This window comes from Plectropomus leopardus, chromosome 11, assembly GCF_026936395.1.
Source record: "Plectropomus leopardus strain MGB_pleo_1.0 chromosome 11, ASM2693639v1, whole genome shotgun sequence".
Classification (NCBI taxonomy): domain Eukaryota; kingdom Metazoa; phylum Chordata; class Actinopteri; order Perciformes; family Serranidae; genus Plectropomus; species Plectropomus leopardus.
The window spans coordinates 26,361,891-26,388,626 of record NC_142186.1 but is presented as its reverse complement, the minus strand read 5'-3'; the positions used below and the strand labels follow the sequence as shown (position 1 = coordinate 26,388,626).

Sequence of the window (26,736 nt, the reverse complement as noted above, 5' to 3'; positions counted from 1 at the left end):
CACTAGAGGGTGCTATAATACATCACACTTTATTATGTAAAATAATAAGAAAAAGACATGCTTTATCTGTTTGCAAAGACATAAAAATAAATGGCGGTATTATATATTATAGAGGCACTCTTTGCAATGCATTTATACACAGATTTATGTAATATGGATCCATATTACATTAAGGTAAAATCTCTGACATCTGTCAAATCTGTGGACATCTGTTGGATTAATATCATCCATGTGCATTGCACATATTCTCTAAATTTTTGCACCTTCCTTTTACTTTCATACATTCCTTCAAAACTTTACAGATCTTTCATTTTAAAACAGATATACTGTACACATTTTCATAGTTTTTCATAATTTTATTGTATTTCGGTAATTATATTTTCATGTTTCTCAACTTTTGCATACTTCAATTTATTTTTTCCTACTGTGTATATTGTTGTGCACCAAAGGAAAATTCCTTGCATTTGAAAACCCTCTTTCATATTTGTATTGCTTTTGTTTTATTGATTGGATTGCATATTTTTATTGTATTCTTTTGAGAAACACTTTGTTTATTTCTGTGAAAGGTGCTATACCAAATACATTATTATTATTATTATTATTATTATTATTATTATTATTAGAATTATTATTACTTGGCAATAAACCTGATTTTAAATCTGATATACTGCTAGCTTTGGTAGGGTGATAATAAATAGGTTTTACTTTTCCTTTTTTCCAAATCCTCCTAGAAACAGAATTCTCATCTCTTAAGAACCACAACATCTTTAATTCATTTAACTAAACCCCAGACAGTCTTTTATGTCACTGACTTTAAACATATAGGTAGCATACAGATGCTCCATCATGTCATATCGTGTTTTAAAGGTTTGGTCCGTGTTCGATGTTCAGTTAAACGCTCCTGCAGAATGTTGTAGTAGCTGATGTCGACCCAGCTCCCCAATCTGCTTCACCAAGAACTGCTTGTCACGGCCTTCCTGCAAAAGCCAAAGACCCACCACTGTATTAGTAAAACTGAATGTGAATATTAGGCGGCCAACCTACAAGTTGCCAAAATTCAACACCATGTTAGTTTTTGCTTTACGGTACATTGTACAGGTAAAATGCCAACAACTTACCAGTTTGATTTGAGCTCTCAGCAGAGCAACACTTTTCCCATAGACAGAGGCTAAAGCTATGAAATAACACATCACCACACTGCCAGGAAGAAAGGAGCAGTTGTTATAAAATAATAATAATAAATAAAAAATCATGAAATGGTCAGAGAAGCATCACATAAAAATTACAGGCTTAATTCTATATTTACCTTCAGGTAGAGCATTGTATATACCAGAATAATGAAGCTACAGGAAGCACAAGCTGACTCACCAACTTAGCACAAACAGAGGGATGGAGAACGCTTGGGAACCAACGAAGAAGAGAAACTCCTTGGTGACATCAGAGAGGTTGTAGAAAGATTTCGGAACAATCGACCACATGCTCGGGAAGAAACGGAAAGGACCGCAACCCATAGAGGGATGGATTCTGGATGGAAAGAGGAAAACACTTGTCTTTAGTAAAATAATATGGAAAACATTTGAATCCAGTGTTTAGAGTGGTGACGTAACATTTTTTTTAAGGTGAAACATCCCAGATAAATAAGATACAGATATCACCACGAAACTCCCCCAGCTGATTACTCAAATTCAGACAGTTATTTTTGATGTTACAAATTATCTGAAACGTATGTTTAAATATGCAAATGAGAAGTGATGTATTTAAATATGCATTGACTTGTGTAACTTTCCAGAACAAAAAGTTAGTTTATATTTTTTTGTTATGTTAATGTCAAAGGTTTTTATAGATTGCATTATGGATGTCTCTTTTCATCTTTTCTCTCTCCTTTCACCACTCCGAGAATAAGCAAAAACTGCCAACAGCCATTAAAAAATAATTGCCATATCACATACACACACACATACACACACACACACACATAAATGAGAGAATAAATATTAAAGGGCTAGAAAGTTTAATGTATGTAAGTGCTACTGAAGTTGAGATTTTTGGCTCAGAGAATGATAAAAAATATATTTCTCAAGCTGATTACTTAATTAAGAAAATGATTTTTGCATTACAAAGTTTCTGAGATTTTTTGTTTTAATATATACATGCAAAACTATCTTTTAAATTATGCACTTTACATAAACTTCAAAAATCTGAACTAAAATTAACATCTAAATATTATTTTGGACATTTTCTTTCCTCTAGACTGAAGGAATCAAAATAGCCCCAAATTGCTAAAAAATAAAAATAAAAAAAATAAAAATTGACCAGTGCATGAAAATGTTTTTATCTGGGGCATCTAATCTTAAATTAAATCTAATCCTGTCAATTCACTTAGTATTTCAGATCTGCAGATTATGTCCACTGTCACTGCTATGTCACAATATTTACTGCCAGCCCTAAACTGAGAAGCACTTCTGTTCAATCACTCACTCAGCGAGACTGTAAACCATGACGGCTGTGGCCAGGATGAAGCCGAACAGGAGAACCACCAGGAAGAAGAAGGTGGAGGTGGTGGAGCGAAACGTCCTCAGTGCTGGCCGACAGTTATTGAAGAGTGTGAGCTGAGGAGGACAGGGGCAATCAAGGACATGAGGGGACAAAACCAAAACAGAGAGCTGGTGCCAACAAACTGGCACTGTGTGTAACGTTGGCCGTGTTAAATCTTCACCTTCTTGAAGTAGAAGAGGAAGATAAACTTTATGGTGTTGATGAGCGGCAGCAGAGGGCAAAACAGAGCTCCTGTCCAAACCACAGTCTGACCGTAAACCAGCCCGAGCACGTTGGCAGGTACTACAAACTCCTGTCGACCCACCCACTGAGTCAGCTTATTGGACCAGTTGTCGACCACCATCCTAATGCACACACACAAGCACGGTACAGTCACACGGATAAATATCTCACTTATAACATGATCTATATAATGTAAAAATTATCCACGCAGCGACGTGTACCTGCGTGGAATCTCCACCAGGACGAGCACAGCAAAATTGATGAGGAAGTCAAACAGCGTCAGCTTGTACATCTCCTGTCCCACACGAGTTTCCCAGCACTACAAGATGAGACAAACACAAAAAGATTAACCTGCCTTACAATATTTAAATCCTGAAAAGAATATATGTCAACTTTATTTTGTATTCTTTGGCATTTTCCCCCAAATTCTTAAATTAGGATACTAATTTCTTATCATAATATCACATATATAAGCTGTTATTACTCCATGTCATGATTTATAAACATTTATATGTGTATTTGACTTAAAGGAGCAGTGTGTAGGATTTAGTGGCATCTAGTGGTGAGGACTGCAGATTGCAACTGGCTGAAACTTTTTAAAGTTAGAATTCCTTCATTGTTCATTAAATTTTTTCCAGGAGCCAAATTATCCGCAGAGGTCACTCCCTCTCCAAAACAGATGGTCCAGGTGATTTAAACCGGTAAAAGCACAGAATAAAGCAGTTTTAAAACTCATTCATGCGCCTGTTATGTACTAAAATAGATTCGTCTGTTTCAGATGTTATCAGTGTCACCGCTTCGTACTTCCACGCGTGGCATAGATACAATTAATAGATGGCACGAGTGGGCAGAGGCGAAAGTTTCACACAGCCATGAACGAGGCCACAGTGGAGGAAGTGATAACATTTAACCTTTAAAAGGATGCAGCGTCATAGATGCAGCCATTATATACATCACTGTTTCAGCATATATTACTGTATATTATTGTAGGAGCCATTTAACATGGTTTTTATATTTGCATCGTTATATAGTTTAGTTCGGTATGTAAGGACTACAATATTTGACCACTAGATGGTAGTTTAGGTCTTATAGTCTATGACATCACATTGGGTGTGAGACATCGGTGTTTTAACGTCACGGTGGAGGGGCAAAATCCCATTGGAGCATAGGTGGGGGCACATATGGTTTTTATCGTAATCACAACTAAGAAGAAAGGCAGCAAAGGTAAATTGGTTCACATTACAGAGTAATCAGCTATCATCATTCTGTAATAAACAGAAACATCACCCAAAGATACTTCATTTTTTGGACAGTGGAATATCTTATGCAAGGAACCATATTGAATTATCTGAATTTTACTGACAGTCACAACAATCATTCTGTACCACCAGTTCCCTCCGTTCTGCCATTACTTAAATCTCTTTGTCGTCACCTGTGAAAATATATTTCAGGCAGAATCATTTTATATTCTCTTTGTAGTCTGGTGACTCACAGGTGTTTTGCAAAACAAAACTACTGTCAATCTGTTTGTTTTTCTTTTCCATTCTCGCAGTTATCTCCTCAGCTGTTCGAGCTGACTCAAAGCTTACTCCGTCTCCGCGACGACGCAAAATCAAACTGCAGACAGGATCCTTTGCTCATGTAAACACAGCCATGACAGTGAAGTCAGATTAGAAAAACAAACTGCAGAACTGCGCTGTATTTGTTATCTGAATCCCCCTCTGTTTCTTTCCTAAGCAGTTGGCACTCTGCTAACAGCTCAGACTCCTTCAATCCAGCCTGTGAAGAAGCAGCATCTAAAAAAAGTAGCATACTGACCGGGTAGTCTTTATGGCTGTACTGGCACTTTGCACAGTCTTCACTACTTGTGTCCCCCTTGCAGGTGATTTGAAGCCACAGCGTGTAGAGGAGAACACCCAGACCGACCAGACGAAGGATCACTGCCCTGTAACCGGAAAAGAAATCATGAATCATTCAAAACAACTGTGATACTGATGCTAAATTTCAAATGATAGATAATTTAGTTACTTAGTTTAGAGTAATTTAACACAAGGTTGTAAAGCATATGTTTAGTGCCGTGTGGATATAACTCTCAGACCACACAATAACAATTTACATATAAACTAATAATTAAATACAATACAAAATGTGTAGCCCTTGTCACACAGCCTGCAGATGTGAGTTGTTGGCAGTTCCAAGAGAAAGAGTGATTTCCCATCTAAAGCTCTCAGGTAGTTTCATTGAAGTAATTGTTTAAGGCCCAAAAAGGTATTAAAAAAATGTCAACATTTCATAAAATGCAAATATATTAGAGTAATTAGTAAGTCATCATTTGGAAATATCAGCTGAAAGCCGATATATTCAGTCTGACTTTAATTTCCAGCATTCCTATTATTTTTAAAATTTTATTTAATTTATCACAGACTGTGTTTTCATTGTCTCCTTTTTGCTTTTGTGTTGCATTTTTATTGTGAAACATCTTGAGCTGCACTCCTTTTATGAAAAGTGCCCCATAAAAAGTTTATTTTATATGTTTATTTTTTTCTTTCCTCTCCCATTACTCACCGCACGACGCCTCAGATGAACTTTGTTAGGAGCTAGGAGCCAAGTACTTTTGTTGATAATACTTCTGTACATCTTCAGTAGCTCTGTACTTAAGTAAATCTTTAAATCCAGGACTTTTACTTTCAAGCAAGTACTTCTTCTTTGTTGTATTACTACTCACACTTTCAGGGATAGTTCATCCCGAAATCAAACACATATTTTTCCATTTACCTGCAGTGCTATTAATCAGTCTAGATTGTTTTGGTGTGAGTTGACAGGTGTCTGCCCTCTCTCCAGTAAAAAAAATAAGTCCCAAGACGTCAAATACCTTCGCTTGGTCACTGATTTTGGCGTAAGACAGCAATGCAAAAAGCTACCTTTCATGGAGGCACGATACGCCACCAGATGGGCAGTGATACGGTTGGGTGGTGTAGTTCGGTTGACCGAAAATAGTTCCTGCATGAACCTGCTCACAACAAGGTCTGTGGATTATTTCGAGTAACTGGGTCATGATTTCAAAGAAAGACACATTACTGTTCAGTTTTTAAAAATGCAGAGAAGGCAGACATCTCTACGGCCGACATCTCCAGCACTCGGCAACCCACACCAAAAAAATCTAGGTTAATAAACAGCGCTACAGGTAAGAAGAAAAATGTGTATTTTTGATATTGGGGTTAACTGTCCCTTTCAGTAAAGTACTTTTCCACCACTCAGTTCAGATGATATTACTTTTTGTAGCAGGTTTCATAAAATCTCAAAATTATGATTATTTGACTCAATTCTTTTTGTAGCATTTATCATTAACAAACACAAATTAACTCAATGCACACATAATCACGCTGACAGAAATACCCCTGCAAACCTTAATAGTGCTGCTATGACAGTGGTGCTGGGGGGGTATCGCTCAATGAGGGCGATCTGGTCACACAGCAGCGGCACCAGGAAGTTTGCGGCGGTGATGACAATGGAAGGTAGATACTCAAAAAACAAACCCAGGATCCCTTCCTCTCCACTCTTTCCCTGTTTGTCAAAGATGGGAACCAAGAGGTCACCAAAGACTTCCAGACTAAATTCATTACCATCATAACTCTTCTTTTCCATCATTTACCTGGCTGAAGACAGTGGCCATGAAGATGCAGTAAAAGGCTGCAACAATGAGCGCAACAGAAAGAAGACCCATAGAGACACGTAGAGAGTATAAAACTATTTTTTGACACAATGTCAGAGCGGCTGCCCTTTTCTTTATGCTCTCCTCTTCCAGATCAACCTGACAGAGAAAGAGAAAACAGATGAGGGGTTGTCTAAAAGCACGCAGGGACTGAAAAACTGTGTTGTGCTGCGGAGAGAAATCCTCCAACAGGCTAACTGGGACAGATCCCCTCTGACCTGTAGCCGGTAGTGGATGTTCTTCTGCTTCAGTTTGGTAGCTCGATCACCCAGGCAACCGTAGTCCCAGCTGGTGAACACGATAATGCTGTAGTTGCCTAAAGCGCTGCCTCCCGTTGCCACGGCAACTCGAGCCGTAGTCCCCAAGCTGCGCGGGAGCAGCCGGCAGTCAGAGAGAAGAGGAAACAGACGCAGGTCAAGGTGACTGAACTCTCGACTCGGGCTTTTAAATGTCATTCTGTCTGTTCCACTTATTGGCCTGAACCCTCACTGAACACACACACACACATACACTAATACACACATATTGCATCCTGATTGTTAAAGGGGAACTTTGGGATTTTTCAACGTGGATTCTAATTTTTGAGAACAGTCCAACATTGAGCGAGAGCACTGCAGCCTGCATCAACCTGCAACGTAACCAGTTGAGGCATTTGTGCACGTCAATTATACGCTCACTTAAAATGCTTATTTTGCCAAAGGAGAGCCTAAGATTGTTACCACAAGAGTAAGAGCCTTTTGTTGGACCAGAAAAAGCCCCGAAACAGCCATTGCCAAACCCATCAGACTTGGAAAAAATAATACTTTAATCATCATGAGACATACTTTAGTCACAGTCAACAGAAACCAAATAACACTAACAAAAACCGCTGTGGTTTGTCTTTCCACTGTTTCAGCAATCACCAACCCTGGCTTTGTTGAAATAAATCCTTAATTCGCCCAGTTAAATGTGAAAATATGCTTCAAAATTACTGTTTATTCAAATAGAGTCTGGTAAACTTTGCAATACCGATTTCGGGCTGTTTCTGGTAAAAGCCAAATTATGTAGCAATTCGGTTCCTTGTGCTTTGTTGGCAATGGAAGGCCTCTGAGTGCAACACCAATGTAATAAAACACACATATTACTGATACACCCCCTCCTCATAGACAACGTGCAAATTTTGACAAGCTGAGTGGTGCGGAGCTTCGAATAGTTACACTGAAGCCTGTTTCACTGCTGCAGCACTTTCACTCAATACTGGACCAAATTAAAACATTTTTGCTCACATTTGTCACTGACAGAAAAATATGGGAAAATAGGGTCCATGTTGTAAAATACAGAAGTTATCCTTTCATACCGAGCCTGTTTACATTGGGACTCACCGTGCGATGATACAAATGAGGCAAAAGATGAAGTAGAAGACGGCGGTGAAGAGGTAGGCCAGGGGGATGTTGTAGGAGAAGTTCCTGTCCTCCACCATCGTGTTGTTGTAGTAGCCATAAAACATATATGAATACTCCATGAAGCCCTGACCAAAAAGAAGATGGTCAATAAGCATGCTGACGTACTAAATGTTCACTGCAGTGGGAGTATGTGGAAGCAGAGCTGTAGTACTACTGAGGACACTGAGGTCATGTCCACTGTGTATGGGGAAATTTGGAGGATTTCTTTTGCATGCTTTGCTCAATTCAGTTGTGTGTGGAAATGGCCTCCTGGTATATTAATCACTCACTGACTTTTATTTTGAAATTTAGGCCTCAGCAACAATGTATTCCTTAACTTAAAGAAATATTTAATCTGCTGAACGATTGTTTGCATGTCATTGACTCACAGTGTGTTACATTACAAGATTTTTTTTTCTCTTAAAGTTACAGTGGGTAACTTCTTTCAAAATAACATTTTATCATATTTTCTGAAACTGTTACAATAGTCTGAGAGGTGCATATGAGAAGGATGATCTGTAAAAAAAAATCTGGGTCCTGGGGCTCCTCCTGGTGCTGTTATTGCTATTTGTAGAAATCCATCGCGCCCAGCAGAGATCAACCAATCAGAGCCAGGGGAGGGCTCTACGCACTGTCAATCACTGCCGTGCACTTACTGCGCAAAGTTTTTCACATACTACTGTATAAATATGTGTAAAGTGTCATTACTTATGTTTACATGAGCTTCTCGGGTATTGACTGCTTCTCTCAATGCTACAAATGCAGTTTATTCTAGCGCACTACGAGGGAGGGTGACTGTGCAGCGAGAGCACGGCAGTGATTGACAGTGCATAGAGCCTCCCCCTGGCTCTGATTGGTTGATCTCAGCCAGGCGCGTGGATTTCTACAAATCGCAAAACCAGCACCAGGAGGAGCCACAGGACCCCGATTTTTTCACAGATCATCTGTCTCATATGCACCTCTCAGACTATTATAACAGTTTCAGAAAACATGACAAAAAGTTATTTTGAGAAAAGTTACCCACAGTAGCTTTAAGTCACTGCATAAGAATATAATTTAGAAAGGATTAAACAGCGTAACCATCAGTGTTATCCAAAACAACTCATGACCTCAGTATTTCTAATGTCCTGGCTGCAGTCTTGTGTTGCAGAGTTCAAACATTGTAAAAAAGCAGAACGTAAAGACTAATAATGTCCAGTAATTAAAAACACTAATATTACTGTACAGTTTCGCTATACATTCTGCACATTTCATATCTTTGTAGGTCACTGTGATGCTGCAGTTTCTCACCGTTCCCGAAAGTAAGTCAAGGAAGTAATTATAGAACACCACCAGGCCTTGAGGATTAGGGTCATAATCCAAGCACTCCTCTGGACCTGAAAAACACAGCAAGGAAAAAGCTTTACGATCTCTGCATGCATTCTCACAGATTACAGTTTTTCTGTAGGTTTCCCTGAATCTCTCTGGACGTGCAGGTCATGTATTTGTCCCGATGTTTTAAGAGTAACATAAAGAGGAGCGAGGAAGCTGCAGTGGTGATTAAACGTGGCTAACATGATAGCAGAGGTTATTAATCCGTACACGGTCATCGAGATAAAGCTGGATCCCTCACATCCGGGGGTTATAGAAAATGAGAAATTGTGACTTATTTTCTTGCAAGATGAAAGAGGGCAATAAAGCTTAGGTTTCCCAAGTGTCAGTGCATGAAAAATGTTTGAACATTATATCTTCAATATCTTACACAAACTCACCGACGAATCAGGTCATCATATTTTTATTTTTATCTTGGGGATACGTTTTCTGCCCATGAACCATCAACCATTTCTTTTTCTTAGGGGAATACCACAGCTGCTGTCTCCACGTTTACTCCTCAGAGGCTGAGCGGTTGCCTAGAAACTGTTGCATCAAGCTGTGAGAGCGCTTCCTGTTTATATTAGAAAGAATTGTGCTAAAATATCAGGATATAAGAAATATGGGGAGACAAACGACCACGGAAACACAACTTGCCTCTGCTTTGTGTTAGTTAAGTTAAAGCAGCGGTGTCAAACACACCAGCCCACCAAAGGGTCCAAGCCAACACACTGGATGAAGTGTTATTCCTATCTTTTCACAGGGTTCCTACAGCTTAAAGTCTATTAGATTTAGGATTTTTTCAGATTTTTTAATGCCACTCATAATAAACTTGAAGACCAATTTTACAACAACCAAAACTGAATGAAATCAGTTGCTAGGGTTAGGGGCAGTTTTGCCCAAGTATTTGTTACATACATAAAACATGACTTTTTTGGTGGTGTTCATGCGAGTAATATAATGACTAAGTAAGTAATAATAATAAATAAATAAAATATGTTACAAGTTATTCTGAAATTTTACTATGCAGCATCAGAAAAGAAATAATAAAATTCTGTTCCCTATATCTGAGCATTTTTAAGAAGTTTCATTCAAGACATAATTAAGGCCTTATTTTTTAGATTCAAGGGTTCAACGCCTTTTAAGATTTTTTGAGGATCTGCGGGAACCCTTTTTCCAAATGGACCACTTCCTTTTTTTCACAAAGGTAAACTGAAAACCGGTGCTGTTTGCGTATTCCCAGTATCTTCAAGTGCTCAAGGAATATAACATTCTGCGCCACCATAAGTCTCATATCAAAAAATACTACAGTTTGCAAGGACAAGTGAGAGCAGATAAGATAAATGAATTGTTTGCAGGTTTGAAGAAAACGCAGACTGTTTGTAGTAGCAGCTAAGAGATCAGCGATGCAGCTGTGAAGCTCGCTACCTTATTACAGATAACATCAGCACTAAAGCACTAAAGGAAAGGGACAAATTTGGGGGTGTTGTTATTTATAGGTTATTATGAAATGGTTTCTCTGGTCCAATCCTGCTGCATGTGGTCCAAAATAAAAATGAGTTTGACACCCCTGAGTAAAAGCAGGTCCTTACCAGTACTGTTGACGACGCTGGACCCGACAGATCTGAAGACGATGCTGGGGATGAGGACAAATCCAGCAATCAGTAAAAAGGAAACAAAATTGAGCACCACCAGGAATCGCAGGAACAGGAAGTAAGATTGGACGCCACCTCCAAAGTTCCCTGTGGGGCCAAAAGTTCATAATTTAAACATACCATACTATGCATGGAGTGTACAGTGTGAGTGATCTTTAGTAATGAGAGCAGCGTTTGAAGTTTTACCTCCGATCTTTTGCAAAGTCTTGCTCCACGGTGTTATGATGCTGAGAAATTCTCTGGCGTTGTCTCTGAGTTTGCGCAGCGCTTTGGTCTTTTTGTGTTTCCTGCTGGAAACCACAGGCACTCGCATTTGCTGGACCTGCCTGTAAAAGATAAATTACACTTAAACGACTCTAGAGCAGTTACTGTGTCATAAAATTATTGGTAGTAATTGGTAATAATATTTATAATTATTATAATAATTTTCCAATAATTTCTGAGACATTTCCTTAAAATAAACATATAATTTCAGTCTAACTATAGGGGAAATAGGGACAGCGTTCAGTTGGTACATTTCTAAAAAATTAATCCAGTTAATTGCAGTACATGACGTTTCGCTTAACCATTAAACATTTTAAGTCCCCCTTCACTAAAAAAATGTGTTTAGCTTATCATGACTTCACTTGGATGTTTGACCTTCGCTGCACAAAATCATGTATGTGCAGGTGTATGACTGTGTGAGTTTTAAGGAGGAAAGTTTCTCGGTGCTCACCTTAAATCTGAGTTCCAGGCGTGTAAATGTGAGCAAGATTTTGCGACATCACAACTACTTTTATGCACCCAATCGCTGATGTTCAAGTGATTGTTTTTATTATTAGTTTGGTTTTAATGAGTTAACTAGTTCTATAAAAAGGGGATTTTCCACCATGACTGACAGCTATGACAGCCACTCTGTGCACTCCTGTTCAATGATGCTGTCCCTATCTCCAGGGAAAAAAGAAAAAAAGCTTGGGAAAACTTTATAATTCATAATTACGCATAAAGTTTACATATATAAAATTGTGTTACAGAATTATTATATTTTTAAGCACTTTTTCCAAGTCTTGCTTGCCATCTTTTTTTTTCTTTTTCATTTTTTAAACTAATTTTAAGGTAATTTTCTTGTATGTTTTGCTTATTTCTTGCTAATTTTGGGGTAATTTTTTCTTTGGTTGCTCATTGCCTTTTTTGAAGAAATCAAGCCAATTTGCTCGGGTTTCAAGGAGCTAACTGAGACTTTGATGGTGGTGTTTTTAATCAAATTTCCAGCGGTGGATTTCATACCTCACAGCTCTTTTCAGTGCCATGGGCAGAGGAATGCCCCTGAGGTCGCGTGGCTGTCCACCGTCGCCCTCTCCATCCTCCTCAGCTGGCGTTGAGCTCCAGTCGAACTGGGGGTAATTCTGATTGGACACTCGAGATGAAACCCGTCGTAACCTTAGCGACGGCTGGTCACCGGAATAACCACCTCCTGAGTGGTTGAGTGACGGACAGAAAAACAGCAATGAAAATCATAAAACACAATTTAGCTAGATTATCAGATGATTCAATATCAGCAGTGACATTATTTATCAGTCGATTCAGATACTGTGATTAAAATAAATATGTTTAAGTATATGTGATCAGAGGTAAGAGAAGACACACCTTCAGTATAGTCGTACACCTCTATTGAGTCTCGTCTCTGTGGTCCGCCGGCCATTTCTCTTTTAAAACTTAACACAACCAGCTTTAAAGACTCTCTTCTGTAATCACATTTAAAACAAATTCAGAATAAAACAAACGGTGAAACCTGCCCGTCATGAGGAAATGCTGCCTGTCTGGTATCTACTTCCCTGTTGTTCTCTCTCACGGACTTTACTCCCTTTGTAAATGACCACACAGGTACTTCCTTGTACGATTTAACCCATTATTTCCAAGGGGATAGTTAGCGTTCATTTACAGTTTGCACGGTCAAATAAACTGCTGGTAGAAAAGAAACATAGCAAGAAAACACGTTACATTCAAGTTATCTGTGTTACCGAGGAGTTCAAAGATGTGTCTTTGAGTGTGCTTTAGGAAATATGTTGGTGATTTTTAATTGTGGCCAGTGATGAAAAAAAAACCTATATAATAAAACATATATTATTAATATGTACAAGTTAATAAGATGAATTCACCTGCCACAAAACATTTGTTTTATCAAAGAGCTGCAGTTTCTCTTAGCTCAGAGAGAGCACTGAAACTCTGTTGTGAGGTAACTAAGCAGGCGTGTTTGCAGTCACTAATAACACCAAGTTAATGATTTCTCACTCCAGCGAGTGAAAAAATGTGATTTATAAAAGCATCTTTTTACAAGCTTTAACCCTTTGAAACCTGAGCAAATTTGACTGATACTTTTCAAAAATAGAGGGCAATTAGTAACAAAAGAAGAAATGACACAAAAATTAGCAAGAAATTAGTTTTAAAAAATTCTACTAATATTAAAAATTACAAATTTACAAATTTAAACAATTTTAAGTTAAAAACAAGTTCTTAAAAATATATATATTTTTGGAACATAATTGTAAATATTTAATTACAGAATTTTACTTTACAAATTTTACTTTTTCCCAAAATATTTACCCCCTTTTTTTTTCAAAATAATTTTCTAAATCTACAAATTTCTTGCAGTATGTGGACCATTTCTTACAAAGTCGCTCATTGCCTTTTATCCCATGGTTTTGAAAGAAATTGCATCAGTTTTCTCAGATTTCAAAGGTTTACATACTTGTGAAAGGAGTCTGGAAGCAGCAGAGAAGTGATGTCGCTCCAGGTTTCAAAGGGTTAACTGACTGACTTACACAAGGTAATTAAGAACAAATAAAGGTAAAAAACAAACAAACACATATTATCATATTAAACAGACTAAAGAAAGAAAAAGGCAGGTGAGTAACATCGATCAGGAAAGGCTGATATGTATTCCACAAGTAACACTGTTACAGACCGGGGAGTGTTACAGTAGGTGCAGTGAAGCTGAAGATAAACGGACAAAAGGCTGAAAATTATATAGTCTGGAGATGAGCAGTCAATGGAGGAACTACAAGTCACAATATCACAGTAATAAAAACTAAAACTGTTTCTAAAAGGCTTGAGTCTTGGCACAGAGGGTAAAGGAAATAATCTCAGTTCCAGCTAACATGTGGAGAGCAAAACAAAATAAGAGGAAAAGAGCTTTCAGTTCTGCTGTCAGTCAAGCTCATAGAAAACAGACACACAGCGGAGGTATGACACCGTTTCGGATACACAGTTTGAGACAGGTGTGAGTGAAACAACTCTCAACATGTTTTCCAACTGTTCACAGTTTATCGGGTGAGGGCCGGGCGATAATTCAATATCATCGTTTAAAAAGTTTTGGCAGAAGCATATCGTGACTGTGATTATGTTTTCACTCGTGACATTTCTGCAGCTCTGATTAAAGGCAACAAAAGTTATGTTTTTGTTTTACATATAAGTTCAACATGTAATAAGGGCTCAATTTAATATATTAATCTGACAGTTATTTTCTCAATGAATTGATTATATGTTTTGTCAATAAACCTCCAGAAAATAGTGAAACATGCGGCATGTAATTTCGCAAAGCCCAAGGTGAGGTCTTCAAATCATCATCAGATGTCTGAAATGTAAATTTATGTTGGTTTCTTACAATCTGTTGTACATGTTCACTGTTATTTTTTTGGGGGGGTTTTTTTACATATACATAGTATTTTATTTACTTTTTTTTTTCAAATCAAAAAATGATTTAAAAAGTAAAAAAAAAAAAAAAACAATAAATGTTTGGCTTTTTCCGTCTAAAAAATACTAACATTATTGAGTAAATAATAATAAGAGTAGCCAAATAATTTTCTGTTGATCAAATAATTGATTAAATGATTCATAGCAAACTCTAATTAGAAAACTAAAATTTTACACACATTATAAGTTTGCTCATATGTAATACATAAATTGGCATATTGCTTTGAACATCAGTTTGATTATTTTATAGATAATTTGATTTTTTTTTAATTACTGTCACATACTTTTAGAAAATAGTTTAAGCAACATAATGATTTGAACCATATCGCCCGGCCCTATCTGTGCTGTTAATCACGTTGGCAGCTTACAGTTATGACGTGAAACTTGCAGCTTTTGGTTTCCAATGTTTGGTCCCAACCCTGAATGGTCCATGACGGCAGTACAGACATTTTGGCAGTGAACGTACTGTTGCTATTCTTTCACAAAGCACACTCTTTAGCGGACACAGCACTGCCACAGACATGTCAGTGCAGATGTTCCACTTATGTGCACAATTACAGGCAGAACAGTTATGAAAAAAAGTCCAAAAATAAAAATTTTGGATTCAAGGGATCACAGGAGTAAACCAAAGCACAGAAATGTTTAGCAATAAAATGAGAAACATTATAATGCTGAAAACCAAAATATAAAACACTTACAGAAGTCTTAATGTCATCAGGCAGGAATACAAGTGTAATCTGGACCTTGCTTTGCTCCTGTAAACCTGTAATGAGGGTTGCACAGTAAGTTTGCCATTGTTATTTTTCTGCTTTTAAAGATACACTATGCAGGATTTTACTAAAAAAAAAATGTATAGACTCATACTGAAGTAAACTCTCTCAGTCATCACTTATGACACACATGAAGTGTGTGGCGGTGTGTTTTTCTACAGAGACTGTTTTTCTGTATTTTCTTACTTAATAAAGACGTTTATGGGCGTGAACGCTCACAGCGCTCGGTGAGGTTGGGGCTTATAAAAACGTACCGACCAGGTGCCAGACTGTAAGCGGCAGGCAGCCGAGAGACACAGCGATGAAAAAAAACCTGCAAATATAGCGAGGCGAACACCAATTAAGAGGGAGTCTCGGGTTGGCGTTTTCTTTCATTTTTGCTGGCAAAAGTTTTTACAAACACTAGACTGCAATTCTGCATAGTATACCTTTAACTATCATAAAAACACAAAACTATTTATTGAGGTCAAAAGAAGTCAAGATGCTGATATTCAAGACAGCAATATTTTTGTTTTGTTTTGTGAAATTTAAAAGTTTAAAAATTCTGACAATGCAAAAATTACAGCTGAGGCCCAATGAGAAACCATTATAAAGATTTTTTTTCTTCACAATCTTTCCATTATGTACTCCAGTATAAAAGTACTGTTACATAAAACTAAGTGCTGCTCAGATTTGTTGTTGGTTATGGAAAAACTCAATTTAAACACATTCAATTTGCTCCTCTTTTAAATATTTGTAACAAGGTTCCCACACATTTTCAACTATTAAAATTTCAGTCATTCATGACTTTTATGTTGTTTCTTGACCCACTTGCCATTTTTTTGTAAGCACATCAGATATCAACATATCATTAAAACTCTATTTAAACATGGTTTCAGCAAGCTGGCATACATAAAGAACTGGAGGGAACTACGAGAAAACTAAGAAACAAACATGACGGTAAACAAATCATCACATATTGATGCATATTGGAGCTACGTTACGTCATCAGTTACAGAAATTAAGTTTGCCGTTTTGTTAAATTTCATTGAAAGTTATCATGTAACTTCATTATGTGCAACAAAATTCCCAGACTTTTCCAAAACTTTCAATTATTTTTAATACTTCCATAACTTCTGCAGTTGTAGAAAATGTGATTATAAATTTCAATGACTATTCCAGATTTTTCCTGATCTTGGGAACCCTGTATTAAGTTTTTTTCCATCACTATGTATCCATTTTTTTACCCCAGTATAAACATACTACTGGAATGTCCTGTTGCTCATAGAAACTAAATTTAATCACATTGAATTTGCTTTTAAATATCTGTAAGATCATTTAGAGGATTTTGCTGGTTATTGTTTGACTCACTCTGCTGCCTATTTCAAAAACAGCATCTTGAAATTTCAACGACCTCATTTTGACCGGTCGCACAGCTCGCTTAAACGCTTAAAACTGGGAATGGTATGGTGAAATAAAAGAACGCATACTGTAGAGGCCGACGCTCCACTTACTCACAACACAAAAGTAACAATCATTGAGCTTCTCTCCCAGTGTTCACAGGACTTTCATGTACATGTATGGAATGTCTTAACAGATTTTACACATCAAAGTTTATATAACTTTTACATTTTCCCACAAAATCTTACTGGACCTGTGGGACGTTTGTAGAAAGATGGTGCGGTGGTTGTTCTAGTCTTAAAATACCTCCTCCTCATGTCCCGATAAAGTATCCATCCCAGTTTTTACTGTACCATTCAGTCTGTTTTTTCTCCAGTTTTCACATTTTCAACCTTCTCTCCCTCTCTTTTCTCCTCCTTTTCTCCTCTCCTTCCTTCTCGTTTCCCTCCCTTCAGAACCTTCCCGATTACGATGCAGCAGACGGCGATAACGTGCATGATGAAGTAGATGGACGTCCAGTAGTTGATGGTGTCAGAGGCCTTCAGCAGCACGAAGCCCATGCACATGTAGTCGTAGGCCCTCATCTTCAGGAACCAGTGGATCCAGTCGAAGACGTTCTGTCCAAAAGGACCAAGTTTAGCTCGGACAGAGGCTTCCATGGCGGACTCGGCGGCGATGCACAGTGGGATGGTGAGGAAGGAGAGGTAGTAGCCGGCATGCAGTCCATGCCAGTAGGCGCTGATGAACATGGTCCAACCGGCCCTGAGAGTCACACAAAAACAGGAGATGCTGAAGTTTGAGCTATCAAAGTTTATTTTCCAAGATTAAATCCTGTTTTCTCGCTTCAAGCAAGAAAATATTTGATTTCAACTTTGCAACTTTTTTACCTTTATTAGAATACGGTGATCTGCTCTTTATGAATGCATCTGACCAGCAGCTAGAGAAGTTGGATACTGTGTACCATTGTGCTTTACGTTTTATTACTGGCCGTGTGCACCACTGTGCATTACTGCTAAATGGCCTCCTCTGTCCGTCTGCTGACTCTCACATCGGTTGCTCTTTGTATAAAAAGCTCTGCCTGGGCTGATTCTTTCTTATTTATGTACGTACATGTACAAAATCCAAAACTGATACAGCCTCCCACAATATTCCATAATAGTTAAACCCCAAAGGTTTAAACTGAACTTGGCAAAAAGCTTTTAAATATGCTGCCCCGTCTTTGTGGAATAATTTATACAGGGAGCTAAAACTATCTGAGCTGATAAGTAACAAGAATTTAAGCCAAATTTTAAGGATAGAAAAATTGTCACCCTTGGTAAATGTGATGGCTATTCAAATAATCACTGAAATCCTTTTAAAAAGTTGCACACGTCCATGTATTCAACTGGTTCCTTTGTTTCATTTTGACTGGATTTTATGCTTGTTTACTTGCTATGTGAGACAGTGTATTTGTCTGCTTATATTAATTGTTGTAACCAAATTCAACAATCATCCTAAGTACGTTCTGGGTAGCCAAAGCGTGATGCAATAAATGTCTATTGTTGTCCCAAAACCTATTAAAAAAAAACACATAAATAAGCCACACTGTAGCACTGGGTGACATACTCCTCCATTTCCATCAACACAAAGACTTTAGTTTATTTTTAAATCACTCCCACATACACCATCCTGCTGCCGTAAACACTCACCAGTAAACCAAATCAATGGCTGAGTCAGTCCAAAAACAATTTACTCTTACCTCCTATTTTAGTGTTTGCTGAAAACTCCAGCTTTTGTAAGACATTTAGTCAAATTTATGTCTTCATGCATTTAATCAGGACCCTTTTTCAAAGATTTGCATATTCAGGGGGACAGATTTCCAGAAAAGAAATAAAAGCGTTTTCAGACTGAAGGATCTTTTTAATGTTTCTAACTTCTTTTTCTGATTTGTCTGCACAGCGAGAACTAGGAATGATCATAATTCTCAGAACACTGTTTTGAGACTTTTAAAGTCCTTATTTTGGAGTAGGTACTCTCCTAGCATAAGAGAAACTATGAGTGATGGAAGTGTACAGTGATTGGTCGAACCCATGAGCCAAAGCAGCACCAGCAACCGCCACTTTAAAAGACCTGTTAGCCGTGTAAACAACAGACAACACAAACAACAGCTCACAACAAAATAAATGGATGAAAGCACGGACAAACGGACTGACAGTAAAGGACAAGTTTACTGAGCTGCGAAAGAGACAATGCATCAACAACTGCTGGCCAGCTTACAGCGCGCCACTTAAGCATTCCTCTTGGCGGTGCGGACACAAACAGAAAAACAAAGCCCTGAAGGTATGTAGTCCTCGGGGAAGCTCCCCATTGAGCAGTTTCTCTCAGGGAGTCCCCAGCTCTGTCTGGTTCGAAAACACCTTAAGACACTGTTGGTTTTTGTCTTCTCATGGGATGTATTTACAATAACAACAAAGAATATCACCAGTACTATTTTTAACATTTACATTTATAAGCCATGTCTAGCAGAATTAGCTAAAAAAGTAAAAAGTATTTTTAAAATAAAATGCTTAAATGTAAGAGCGGGAGCTTCACGGGTTTTCTTGCAGAAAATTGACATTTAAAGATCCAAGCAGATTATAAACAAGAAAGAATGACTAGAAAACATAAATCTGAGGTTAGTGCTATGACCTCACATTTGGCAGTAAATAATCATGTTTACTGTGAAGTCCTTCTGTCAGAGACCTTCTTCACGGATCAATCTCTATATTAAGACTAATCAAGTGACGTTCTCCTACGCTCCTGTAAGTGCTGGTTCCACTGTTAATAATGATTCAGCTCCAGCTCCTGAGTCTAGGTCCAAACACCGGGTGAGCAGTACTTTGATATGAACTCACATTTGAAATCTTTAATATTTTGAATCAGCACAGGTCCAATAGAGGTATTTTGATGCCAAAACGCACCACAAAGGGATTTATCGACAAGTTTGGGGTATCACGTGGTATTTTCAGAACCTGTGGCGCACATATGCACATACCTGAGAGCGTAGGCTCTGAAGGGGGCGTTGGGGTAAATGTAGTGATGCAGCCACCACTGCACCGTCATGTTCCAGTAACGCATGCCGTGGCGCACCTTCACACAGAAGTCGGTGTTGTAGCAGTCAATGTTCTGGATGGTTTTGAAGTCATATTTCTCCTCAGTGGAGGGATCCGGACTGCAAAAAAAACAACATTGAATAAGAGAAAACAAACATTCAACAACAGAATATTCAAACGCTGACATATACAAATATGTGAGTGAGCAATGCAGTTCAATTTAACAACGTGGGTAAATACTGATGCATCCTATTTCAGTCCTGTGATCAAGTACCTGTAGTTGACGGTGGGTCCTCCTCCAGGTTTGGACAGCGCCTTTTCTGGATAACAGCCCAGACCTGCACTGATACAGCCAGCTTCAGCTCCGCACCACGCCGCGTAAAAACGCATCCGAAACACGAAAAACACAGCGATCATGTAGAAAAACCTGGTGACAGAGAACGAAAGAAAAGTGTATCATTAATCTCTATCTTAACTCCTTAAAACCTAGGCAATTTTTTTAACAACAATAAGGCAATGAGAAACTTAGGAAGAGAAAAAATTGCAAAAAACTCTAAAAAAAAAGTAATAAACAGAAATCAAAATTGTCAAAGAAAATTACTTGAGTAAACGACACATAATTCTGTAACATATTTATGCAGTTAGAATATTTAGAAAGATAGTTTCTGGACATTTTTATCTCTGATTTAAAAATAATAATTTTCTCTATCTACTTAATTCTTAATATGCTACATATTTCTTGCCAGGTTGCTCACTGCCTTTATCCTCATGTTTTCGAGATAAAGCAAACCAGTTTGCTCAGGCGTCCAGGCTCAAAATACTGGCAACACTCATTTGCAACATTAACATCTATCTTACCAAACAACTGCAGAGATGTCACAAAGACATTTAACCCTAAATACTGCTACTACTATGGTCCAAAACCATAGAACTGTGATATTTAGCTAACTAGAAATAGTAATCTATGCTTTGTTTTGAATTGATTTGTCTAATTTCTAAGGTTGTAGCCAAATCTGATCGTTTTTATTTGACGTAGATCAGGCTGCTAAATACAAATATTCAACAATTCGTTTCTCAGTTTTTTTAATATAGCCTATAGACAACCTGGCATTCAGAAAATTCACTGCCATCTGACTGTGTGTGACTGATGATTTTGATCACATTATACTGATAAAATGCAACAGTGTCCTGAGGACATATTTTTTGAGCATTTAAAAATCGATTAAAGACAGATAGACAGCTATACGATGCAACATTTCAATTACCTTCCTCTACAACAAACTGCAGCCAGACTCTGCAAGAAATTAGCTGTGACACGTGTACAATCAATACACTGTAGTTTAAGTTAACTGGCTTCTAGTACAACTCAGGAAATATAAAATATTACTCAGAGGTAGTTTTGATAAGAGCATGACGTGAGAGTAATTTTAACAGACATTATCAGGGCAGTGATGCAATGAAACAATACCTAAAGAAAACGTTGTGATCCAGGAACTCCTCAGTGCGAACGTAGGACAGTGGGAAGACGGAGTTGACTGCAAGGAACAGAGCGCCGTAGACAGGAACCAGCTTCAGACGCTGCAGGCATGGCACCCAGCCGGGCAGGGCCTGCGGGCTCGGCTGCCTCAGCCAGTCAACGTACGTTTGGAAGCGAAAGAATGGACCTTTAGGGAAACGGAGGGAGGAGATTAAGGAACACAGGTGGTGTTGAGAGGACAGTGAAAATGGACAATAAGGAAAATGCAAGACACAAAAAGGAACAGTGGAGGACAGTGTGGTTCCAAAGAAAGGAAAAGGGAGAAAGTAAACAAAAAGAGTAGAGGTATATTAATTAAAACCGGAAGTTATTCTACATAGTACTGAAAATGATATGGACTCACACAATGTTGGACAAGTAGCGGAGAGTGAGACAAAGAGAGACAACAGTTAAAATTCATGCAAAAGCAAATGAGCATCAACAACAACACGTGAATATAAACAGCTCACACACAAACGTATTGTTACATCTCTCAACCTTCACTTAAAGCATCAGAACTCATATAACTTCAGTAACATTCAGAGAGGACGTTTCCACAGACTTACCGGTCATTATACCGGCATAACAATAGCTATAGGACAGAATATCGTAGATGGAGGGCTCCTGAGACAGACCACCGATGACGGGAGACTTGGCAAAAGAGCTCACGTCCTTTTTCTTCTCCATGTGGAAGCTGTGCACCTCATTCGCCAAACTCACCATCTGAGTTAGAAAGAGAGAGAAACAAAAAGTCAACAAAGAAGCACAAACTGTAAGGACACCATGTGGTGCTTCAGTATCTTTGACTGCATTTCAGTACCTTGAGAGTGAGGAGTAGTTGGATGGCATTAGCAAAAGGAGTCGGCTGTGGCAGACCGAACCATGTGACCAGACGGAAGAAGAGGAGGTAGAGGAAGGTCCAGCTGAGGCTCAGTGCTGGGGCATGCCTTGTGGACAGAGACAAATGTTATTAGTGAGTTTATGTCTGCACTGTATCTAAAGTGCAGTGCATGTTGTCCTCTTTGACTCCTGTTGTGTGCCATGTGCGTCAGCATTTGGTGAAACGAGAAGTTATTTGTTTAAAATTTCCATTTATTTAAATCATGTATTTGTTTGCACATAAAAACACAACTGGAACAATCCTCCCCTGTCCGTCGCATTTGCTGAGTCCTTTGACTGTTTTAAACGTCTCCTAAAAACCCACCTTTATAGGAAAGCGTTCCCATAGTAACTCCATGTGCTATGTTTTTCTTTCTTCGTTTTAGTCTTTGCTGTCCTTCATTGTATTATGTTCCTTATTGTAAGTTACTGAAACTCAATTCATCATTCACTCACTTATTTCCTGTGTACATGTGTTTGTGAAGCACTTTGTGACTGCATGTTTTAAAAAGTGCTATATAAATAAATAGATAAATAAGGTATGTATGTAAACAAAAACATCCACGTGCATGCAAAAACTTTCACCTTTTAGCTATGTTTTTTGACGTCACTTTAGACTTTATTGATGACATATTAATTACTGTAGATTAATAAATTTAAAAAGTGTTAGTTACAAGCTGATTTTTATATTTAAAAAATTGTGTGTGTTGGTGAAATATGTGTAATAGTGGATGTTCATCTCTCACCGCCAGCCGCTCTTTATAATAATCCATGTTCCTATCACCGTCACCAGAGAGTGGAGGGTGTGGATGTGACAGGTGGCGATGGCGACAGAAAGGCCCAGAAGAAGAGCTGCCCCCTGCTTCACAGGAGGACCTGAAGTGAGAGAAAAGTTATACAATTAAGTCAACTAGTTACATCGGGTTGGAAAAGAACCTGAGACACAGGATGAAAAGTGTGTAAAAGCTATGAATTTCCCCATATTGCCCTTTTTTTTTTCAAAATGGACACACAAGTTGTATTGTGGGTAACATCAGCACCGACAGCCTGTTGCACCAGCTGTGTGTAACTTCTCTCTTCAGTTAGGGTGCAAAGTCCCCGCTAAACGCTACGCTGAAAGTAGTCAGTTTGATACTATAATCGTCTGAATATTGCTGCAGCAAAGGATGTTTTCACTTTCTGTGGCCAATCAGTGAACCTCGATATGGTGTTTATGAGTCGGATATGTTGAAACACTGTCAAAGTCTGTCAGCAGGTTTATTTCATTTTTCATAAACTCAGACTCAGAGAGCTGTTCCAATCCGTTTCATGTTGTAATTCAACGGTAAGTGGATCAGTTAAGTTTTGCATCTCTGCTGGGTGAAATGGGAATCGAGAGTGCATATCAACATCATTATAATTATCAAAAGAATGCAGACTGTCGTGCAGAATATGTGGTTGGACGAAATGATGAGGAAAGTGGTCATCGTCATCATCATCATCAAAAAACCCTCTCAACAAATAATGTAGTTTTTCCGCCATGACATTGGTTGAGTTAAGAATGACATGTAGGTGTAAATTTTAAGTTATATCTTACATCAGAACTAACTTGTAACCACCGAAATTAAGTTTTAACATAATTCGATATAACTTAAGCTATGTTCGAACGTCCGCACAGGTGGTGCAAAAGGCTGCTGGTTATGAAAAGAAAGATGAATGTGCGGCATTAAAAAGACAATATCTCTGGTTCTTCTAATCAGTTTTGATCACTTTGTTTGTCCATCGTGATACAACAGTCTTCACCAAAGACTTCACCTCAAAAAGAATTAAAAAATTCACTTTTATATGTAAGGATATGCTTTTAAAACAATAACATGACAACATGTTCTGTAAACTGCAGTTGCAAAACAAAAGTCTGAGGCTGTGAAGCATGCAGACAGGCTTTACACAAGGTTGCACAAAACTCACAACCCTGAACAGAGCAAAAGATTAATAAGTCATCTTTCTGTATGATTCATGGCCTCCCTGAACACCAGATTAAGCATCACTAATCCTTCACAGAGCAGAGACTGTTAAGCAGATTTCCACTTTATTCATCCCGTCGAAGAACAGAAAGCTTTCCATAAATAAATGGTCCAGTATGCTGTGACGACCTATTTCAGGATATGTAATGATGGTTAGGGTTTGAGCTGTAGTCAGTTACGCTGTATTTTGTTCATCCTTTGTATGAGAAACATGATATCATAGTTTTTGATCATTTTTTTCTGTCCCACAGTTCAAAACTTCCAGCAGCAATGGTAAATTTTTAGTTTGTGCCATTTAGAGGAGAATTACAAAGAGAAGTGTTTTTTCACAGTTGCTTACAGAGACCACAAGGTATGGCATAAAGCATTGACCAACAGAAAAATAAACAATGCATTAAGTTATATTCCAAAATACTCACTGAGGTAACGGAAGAGGAACCCGACAGGGATGGAGGCTGCGAGGATTCCCAAGTACACCAGCTCATCAGGAGACATCGCTCTGCCAACGAAAACACGGATCAGCTCCATACAGAAAATTACGCACATAAAAAACATTTTTAATGGACAGTTCATAATTATAAGGGAACAACAGCAACACAGCAAACTTAACAAAAACAAGAAAAGCAATCAACAATCCTGCGCAGCTGAGGAGATAATCTGCCATATATCAGGGACGGTAAACTATTTTTTAATGGCATGTTAAGCCGTTGTTATTGTTTAGAAAGTGCTGCCAACACATAAGTCGTATGTCACACTAGAAGCCGACTCTGTTGTGTTAAATGTCACGCCTCTTTTGATTCTGCGGTGCCAGCATGCTGTCTTATATCACACAATGGAGCGACATGATGTTTGGTTCTGTGGAAAAATACAAAGGAGGCATGAAGAGACATCGCAGCTGCCACATAGCAGAGTCACTGTGTAAAAAGGGCTAACAAATGGGAGTCTGATTTTGTGAACCAACAGAATGTTTGTTTCCTTTTTTATACCCAAAATTAACTTTATTCTGTAGTAGTGTTCTCAGTTTTATTTACATCATCTTTCCCAATTCAGCATCTCCAGACTTTATACTAACATAGACATCACCAATTTGAGTTTTGGCAGTCTGACATAACGATTTGTTGTTCATTTTTGCTAATATTTTTGGACTATCTTAGACCATAGGACTAACATGCAGGAATGTTCAAAATGGGCGTTGTTCCCCTTTAAGCGGTTTGTGAAAAGTTATGCAAGAGCACCTTGTAACGTTATTTTGAAAGGTTGCATAAAAGTTCATAAGAGATTAAATGCAACACATATGGAAAACACAACACGAAACAACACACAGGGACTCATCCATAATTTAGGACAACATAGTAAGTAACTGAGTGTGTGACATGGTAGATTTCAGTGTGTATTGAAGCCAAGGAGAAAACTGGGGCATACGGCTACTTCTTTGATCACTTTTAATAGGTGTGATGAGTTATGTAGTGCATTTACCTGTAGTTTAACTCAAATAACGAGCTCAGAGCTGACTGAATAGTGTCTACTGTCACTCATTTGTGTTTACAAAGCTACTTCCAGGTGAGTTTAAGCGGTAACGTTAGCTTACAGCAACATAGCCCTACGAAGAATCACAAGGAAGTCAATGATTTATAAATTGTGACGGATTAAAAATACAAAAACAGCTCAGAAAAAGTAAAAAAGAGGAGGTTTCATCGCTTTAGTCCAGTCTGTATTTACTGTATCAGTCTGTTCAGGTGTGCAAACGTTAGCATTCAGAGTACAAACTAATCATTTGTTAGCTACGGTTAGCAACCACAATAAACAACAGTTACATTAGCAAACGCACGTCGGAGAGTTTATATTACTTACATTTATAACGTGTTAAATCACCACCGTTTGATGTCTCCGGTCTGCTGAAAAGCCTACACACCCCAACGACCCATCCACACACCCTTAATACTGCAAACATGTACTTCCTGGTTGATGGATGACGTCACCCAGCGCCCCCCGCTTTTTTTTTTTTTTACTCTTTCTTAACAGAATTAAAATAATGATATAATAATAATAATAGATATATAGATAGATAGATAGATAGAGAGAGAGAGAGAGAGAGATACAGAGATACACTGTTACTTGTGTTACTTGTTTTGTTTTGCACTGCTAGACTAGTACTTTTTATATTTTATATTTGTATCTTCTATTTTATCTGTTTTCTTTTTTTCTATATTTATGTTGCACCAACCCACCAGAACAAATTCCTCGTATTGTGTTAACTATACCTGGCAATAATTTTTTTTCTGATTCTGATTCTGATATACTTTATTGATCTCAAAACTGAGAAATTGGGATGTAACAGGGCCGTACAGTAAGAACAGAGAATAAAGAGCACACATTATTAATAGAATATAAAGGAATATGCTTAAAAAAACCTAAAAAAAAACCCAAAAAACTAAGAGACTGTACATATCTACATATATACATGTGTAA

At 38.0% G+C, this 26,736-nt stretch overlaps 2 protein-coding genes across 2 annotated transcripts; both read right to left on the bottom strand.

The window, feature by feature from the left end:
- Positions 1-7: 7 nt before the first annotated feature.
- tmc4 (transmembrane channel-like 4) lies at positions 8-15,482 on the bottom strand. Its single transcript, XM_088084448.1, has 17 exons — positions 15,347-15,482; positions 12,543-12,860; positions 12,183-12,369; positions 11,103-11,242; positions 10,854-11,003; positions 9,202-9,287; positions 7,852-7,997; positions 6,709-6,856; positions 6,431-6,589; positions 6,185-6,342; positions 4,597-4,723; positions 3,000-3,097; positions 2,717-2,900; positions 2,479-2,609; positions 1,369-1,524; positions 1,119-1,197; positions 8-977 (listed from the first exon to the last, which is right to left on the bottom strand). Exons 2-17 carry the CDS (start codon positions 12,595-12,597, stop codon positions 888-890), a joined length of 2,094 nt encoding a protein of 697 aa, XP_087940574.1. The 5' UTR covers positions 12,598-12,860; positions 15,347-15,482; the 3' UTR covers positions 8-887.
- mboat7 (membrane bound O-acyltransferase domain containing 7) lies at positions 13,816-26,239 on the bottom strand. The gene is made up of 9 exons (XM_042489878.2): positions 26,119-26,239; positions 24,687-24,766; positions 23,011-23,140; positions 22,206-22,332; positions 21,952-22,108; positions 21,338-21,533; positions 20,144-20,296; positions 19,812-19,988; positions 13,816-17,560 (listed from the first exon to the last, which is right to left on the bottom strand). The coding sequence occupies exons 2-9, from the start codon at positions 24,760-24,762 to the stop codon at positions 17,155-17,157; spliced, it is 1,422 nt and encodes a 473-aa protein (XP_042345812.2). The 5' UTR covers positions 24,763-24,766; positions 26,119-26,239; the 3' UTR covers positions 13,816-17,154.
- Positions 26,240-26,736: the final 497 nt, after the last annotated feature.